At 41.6% G+C, this 6,000-nt stretch overlaps 1 protein-coding gene across 1 annotated transcript in view; it reads left to right on the forward strand.

Moving 5' to 3' along the window:
• The window catches only part of C2H10orf90 (chromosome 2 C10orf90 homolog), a 156,633-nt gene extending 151,037 nt beyond the window's left edge, over positions 1–5,596 (forward strand). Inside the window, exons 8-9 of the mRNA XM_069755023.1 lie at positions 5,142–5,241; positions 5,324–5,596. Of these exons, the coding sequence (XP_069611124.1) occupies positions 5,142–5,241; positions 5,324–5,362 (139 nt within the window). The 3' untranslated portion in view covers positions 5,363–5,596. The remainder of the gene's footprint in view (positions 1–5,141; positions 5,242–5,323) is intronic.
• Positions 5,597–6,000: the final 404 nt, after the last annotated feature.

The following is a 6,000-nucleotide window of genomic DNA, read 5'->3' on the forward strand; positions in this document are numbered from 1 at the left end:
ATTTCTTACTTTAAAAAAAAAGTTGACAGCGCTGCAGCCAACCGGTGAGCTTGGTGACCCTGAGCAGCTGGTGTCATCTATTCAGGCAGAGCTGCTGCGATCACATGATGTCAGCGCTGCAGACAATAACACACCAGGAGCAGCGGGCACAGGCTTACTACTGCTGGACACAGAGAGCTTGACTAAAGCACAGTTTTTGTTTGCTTTTTAAAAAACTGCCACCAACACACATAGGTTTTTCCAAACACAGAAAACCCCTTTAAGAAAAAAAAAGGTCCCTAAACATGTCTATTTCCTTTTAGTCATGGGCAAAGAGCCTTCAACTAGAAGTGTAAGCTCTTGGCACCCAGAACCAAATCTGTAAGATGGCCTCCCATATAGTAATGTAGTTACTGTATATAGGTTGAAAAAAAAAGTCCATCAACTTCATCCTTTCTCAACCATCCTTTTCGCTCTGTCACTAGATTATTTATAATCCACAATGCCACTTGTTGTGAGAAAAGACTCCGGCCCTATAAGTGCTGTTATACTGTCTGACATACAGTAACTACCTCTTGTGGTCGGCATTCCACGGTCTGACTGCTCTAACTGTAAAGAATCGTTTCCTGTTTAGCTGCCGGAATCGCCTTTCCTCCACCCATAATGAATGCCCTCTGGACCTTTTGTAAAGTTTTTGGAAGTTATAAATCATGTGCCAGTACTTTGTATTGACCATGCATTTATACATATAAATGAGATCTTGATGCCTTGTTATGTGGCAGAAGGGTTTCAATTAAAAAAAAAAAAAAAGGTCCCCGGTCGCGTGACCGCGTCGTCATCGAAGGTCCTTCGCTCAATGCATCCTTAGGAACGGAGGCCGCCGCTTGCACCGCTGAGAGCCGGGGGCCGTCGGAGGGTAAGAATATCCCATATTTTTTATTTTTATTCTTTTTTTTCATGAATATGGATCCCAGGGCCTGAAGGAAAGTCTCTTCTCCTCCAGACCCTGGTAACCATCCGCACCGCACACGCCGTATAAGATGACTGGGCGTATAAGATGACCCCCGTCTTATACGGTGAGTATTTCCCAAACTCCATATTTTATATGGAAAAGTTGGGAGTCGCCTTATACGCCCAGTCGTCTTATACACCAGAAAATACGGTAGATACCTCCAGGGCACCTTGTGCATTGTATCATGTACACCACATTGGAAGATGCACATGATAAGAAACCCATGACCTTAAAGTCCTGACTCGTGTTTTGGTATGTGGACAGTATTTGTGGATTTGTGGATGGTATATGGGTACAAGCTTTGCATTTTTATTGTTACATGGGAATGTGACTGTCACTGATGGTGATATATATATACACACATACATGTATATACATACAGTACTTATATATACAGCTCTGGCAAAAATTAAGAGACCACTGCAAAAAGTTCAGTTTGTCTGATTTTTCTCTTTATAGGAATCTTTTTCAATAAAATGTAAATTTTTCATTTATTCTATAAACTTCTGACAAGATGTCTCCTCCGAATTTCCAAGCAATACATTTTGTATTTTATTTCTGAAAAGGAGAAGTGGTCAAAATTACAAAAAAAAAACAGTGCTTTCAGACCTCAAATAATGCAAAGAAAACAAATTCATAATCATTTTGAAATAACAATACTAATGTTTTAACTCAGGAAGAGTTCAGAAATCAATATTTTATGGAATAACCATGATTTTTAATCACAGCTTTTATGCATCTTGGCATGCTTTCCACCAGTCTTTCACACTGCTCAACAATTTAAGCAGTTCCTCTTTGTTTGATGGCTTGTGACTAGTGTTGAGCGATACCGTCCGATACGTGAAAGTATCGGTATCGGATAGTATCGGCCGATACCCGAAAAATATCGGATATCGCCGATACCGGTATCCGATACCAATACAAGTCAATGGGACATCAAGTATCGGAAGGTATTCTCATGGTTCCCAGGGTCTGAAGGAGAGGAAACTCTCCTTCAGGCCCTGGGATCCATAGGGATGTGTAAAATAAAGAATTAAAATAAAAAATATTGATATGCTCACCTCTCCGGCGGCCCCTGGACATCACGCTGCTAACCGGGAGGCTTCTTTGTTTAAAATGCGCACCTTTAGGACCTGCGAATGACATCCCGGCTTCTGATTGGTCGCGTGCCGCCCATGTGACCGGCACGCGACCAATCAGAAGCCGCGACGTCATTCGCAGGTCCTTAATTCCTAGAATTAGGAGTTTTTGTGAATAAGAATGACGTCGCGGCTTCTGATTGGTCGCGTGCCGGTCACATGGGCGGCACGCGACCAATCAGAAGCCGGGACGTCATTCGCAGGTCCTAAAGGCGCGCATTTTAAACAAAGAAGCCTCCCGGTTAGCAGCGTGATGTCCAGGGGCCGCCGGAGAGGTGAGAATATCAATATTTTTTATTTTAATTCTTTATTTTACACATCCCTATTGATCCGATACCGATACCCGATATCACAAAAGTATCGGATCTCGGTATCGGAATTCCGATACCGCAAGTATCGGCCGATACCCGATACTTGCGGTATCGGAATGCTCAACACTACTTGTGACTATCCATCATCTTCTTGATTACATTCCAGAGGATTTTAATGGAGTTCAGGTCTGGAGAATGGGCTGCCCATGACAGGGTTTTGATGTGGTGGTCTGTCTCTTAATTTTTGCCAGAGCTGCATATATTTTGTGTATATATACTGTATATATATATATATATATATATATATACATATATACATACAGTACAGACCAAAAGTTTCGACACACCTCATTTAAAGATTTTTCTGTATTTTCATGACTATGAAAATTGTAAATTCACACTGAAGGCATCAAAACTATGTATTAACAGACGTGGAATTATATACTTAACAAAAAAGTGTGAAACAACTGAAAATATGTCTTATATTCTAGGGTCTTCAAAGTAGCCACCTTTTGCCTTGATGACTGCTTTGCACACTCTTGGCATTCTCTTGATGAGCTTCAAGAGGTAGTCACCGGGAATGGTTTTCACTTCACAGGCGTGACCTGTCAGGTTTAATAAGTGGGATTTCTTGCCTTATAAATGGGGTTGGGACCATCAGTTATGTTGAGCAGAAGTCTGGTGGATACACAGCTGATAGTCCTACTGAATAGACTGTTAGAATTTGTATTATGGCAAGAAAAAAGCAGCTAAGTAAAGAAAAACGAGTGGCCATCATCACTTTAAGAAAAGAAGGTCAGTCAGTCTGAAAAATTGGGAAAACTTTGAAGGTGTCCCCAAGTGCAGTTGTAAAAACCATAAGCGCTACAAAGAAACTGGCTCACATGAGGACCGCCCCAGGAAAGGAAGACCAAGAGTCACCTCTGCTTCTGAGGATAAGTTTATCCGAGTCACCAGCCTCAGAAATCGCAGATTAACAGCAGCTCAGATTAGAGACCAGGTCAATGCCACACAGAGTTCTAGCAGCAGACACATCTCTACAACAACTGTTAAGAGGAGACTTTGTGCAGCAGGCCTTCATGGTAAAATAGCTGCTAGGAAACCACTGCTAAGGACAGGCAACAAGCAGAAGAGACTTGTTTGCGCCAAAGAACACAAGGAATGGACATTAGACCAGTGGAAATCTGTGCTTTGGTCTGATGAGTCCAAATTTGAGATCTTTGGTTCCAACCACCGTGTCTTTGTGAGACGCAGAAAAAGTGAACGGATGGACTCTACATGCCTGGTTCCCACCGTGAAGCATGGAGGAGGACTTGTGATGGTGTGGGGGTGCTTTGCTGGTGATACTGTTGGGGATTTATTAAAAATTGAAGGCATACTGAACCAGCATGGCTACCACAGCATCTTGAAGCGGCATGCTATTCCATCCGGTTTGCGTTTAGTTGGACCATCATTTATTTTTCAACAGGACAATGACCCCAAACCCACCTCCAGGCTGTGTAAGGGCTATTTGACCAAGAAGGAGAGTAATGGGGTGCTACGCCAGATGACCAGGCCTCCACAGTCACCAGACCTGAACCCAATCGAGATGGTTTGGGGTGAGCTGGACCGCAGAGTGAAGGCAAAAGGGCCAACAAGGGCTAAGCATCTCTGGGAACTCCTTCAAGATTGTTGGAAGACCATTTTCGGTGACTACCTCTTGAAGCTCATCAAGAGAATGCCAAGAGTGTGCAAAGCAGACATCAAAGCAAAAGGTGGCTACTTTGAAGAACCTAGAATATAAGACATAATTTCAGTTGTTTCACACTTTTTTGTTAAGTATATAATTCCACATGTGTTAATTCATAGTTTTGATGCCTTCAGTGTCAATGTACAATTTTCATAGTCATGAAAATACAGAAAAATCTTTAAATGAGAAGGTGGGTCCAAACTTTTGGTCTGTACTGTATATAAATAGTATTATTTTGCATTCATTTTGCATTCCATTTGTGAGGCAGTAATGGGAATCATATATGAGGGTCATTATGTGTCCCCTAGCACCCTCCGTAAGTGTGGACAAAGTCAGATTTAGGAAAACCTGACATGGGCTTTTATTTTTGGAAAGATCTGTAGGAAGGTAGTGGGACAGATCTCTCCCTCCACTCCAGGTCTTGCAAGTGGCCTGTGGCCACGATTCACATTTAATCCTGCAGATAAGAGTTGGGTTGGTTTTCAAGCAGCAGATCATGATGTTTGGTGCACGCCTGTCTGTGTGAGGTTGAACACATACCAGATCCATAAACTTGAGCAAAGCCATTACTGTGCCCACAAGTTATATACGGTGCAGTCGTCCACGGCAACATATGGGATACTGAGGTTCCGGCTGCGAACCGGATGATATAAATTTGAATTTATTTTTGCAAGTTGGCCAAAAGGACGTTTAAGTTGAACTTCCTTGTGTCACTGACTCATGACAGTACTGACATGAAAGCCGCTGCCTTACACATTCTATATGGTAAGCATAAGGTAACTGTGTGCCCATAAGTTTAAATAAATGGGGTGATACATACAATACATGGGGGTTTTATTATACATCGTATGTTAATAATTCGTCTATCTGACCTAACCTTGCAATACATAATTCAGGACTCTACTTCAAGCATATGGCAGCTTTACCCGAGATCTCACATAATAACATTGCATCACTGTAACATCTTGCAGAATCTATAACAGCTTGCCTGAAGTAAAGAAGAGGAAAGTGGAGGAAGAGAGGAGAATGATAACACAGAGCAATAGAGCGCGAGCCCAGCTATTCAAAAAGGTAAAACCAGGTCCCACTCACGACAGGTAGTGACGTAAATCTGGGGTTTAAGACTTTGACAATTTGTTTTGTTTCATTCTAGAAAATCCTGGATCAAGTCCTACAACGAACCTCAGATTGAATTGTCCTCATGAAATGTTACCGAATATTTAATACTGGCTTATCATTATTATATTATTAAAGGGGGTATATGCAAGTTTTTTTTAAAATTTCAACCAACTGCATAAATCAGTAGTACAAGCAAATGTAAGAAACTTTGCAATATGTCTGATGAAAGAAAATAGCTTCTTTCTCCACTTAGGAGCCATCTTTTTACCATTTCCATCTCATTCTGATCTTATCATTCACTGTGAAGAACTGCTAAAATCTGTCTTGCTTAAAAAGACAAGAACAGACTGACCAGCTCTCCATGTGGTTAGATTACAGCTGCCTTTTGAATTCTACGTAAAAGGTAGGAGTAAAGGGTTAAACAGGGGCAAACAGAAACACACAAATAGTTCTGCAGCTTACTAGTAAGTGTTTATCTCAGTACAGTGCTGGATTCACAGCTAAAATGTTCAGCACTTCTGTATAATATCCTCTATACTGCTGTTGCTGTTTCTGAACATGTACTATATAGAAACATTGTCGCCTAGTCCCCTGTAATTTTCTTAGCCAGCTGAGGGAAAGCCGACAGCTGGAGGCTGGTGTTAATATTCTGGGAAGGGGCCAATAGCCATAAAGGTACCCAGCGTATTAATAAAAGCTCACATCTGTTTT

This window comes from Ranitomeya imitator, chromosome 2, assembly GCF_032444005.1.
Source record: "Ranitomeya imitator isolate aRanImi1 chromosome 2, aRanImi1.pri, whole genome shotgun sequence".
Classification (NCBI taxonomy): Eukaryota; Metazoa; Chordata; class Amphibia; order Anura; family Dendrobatidae; genus Ranitomeya; species Ranitomeya imitator.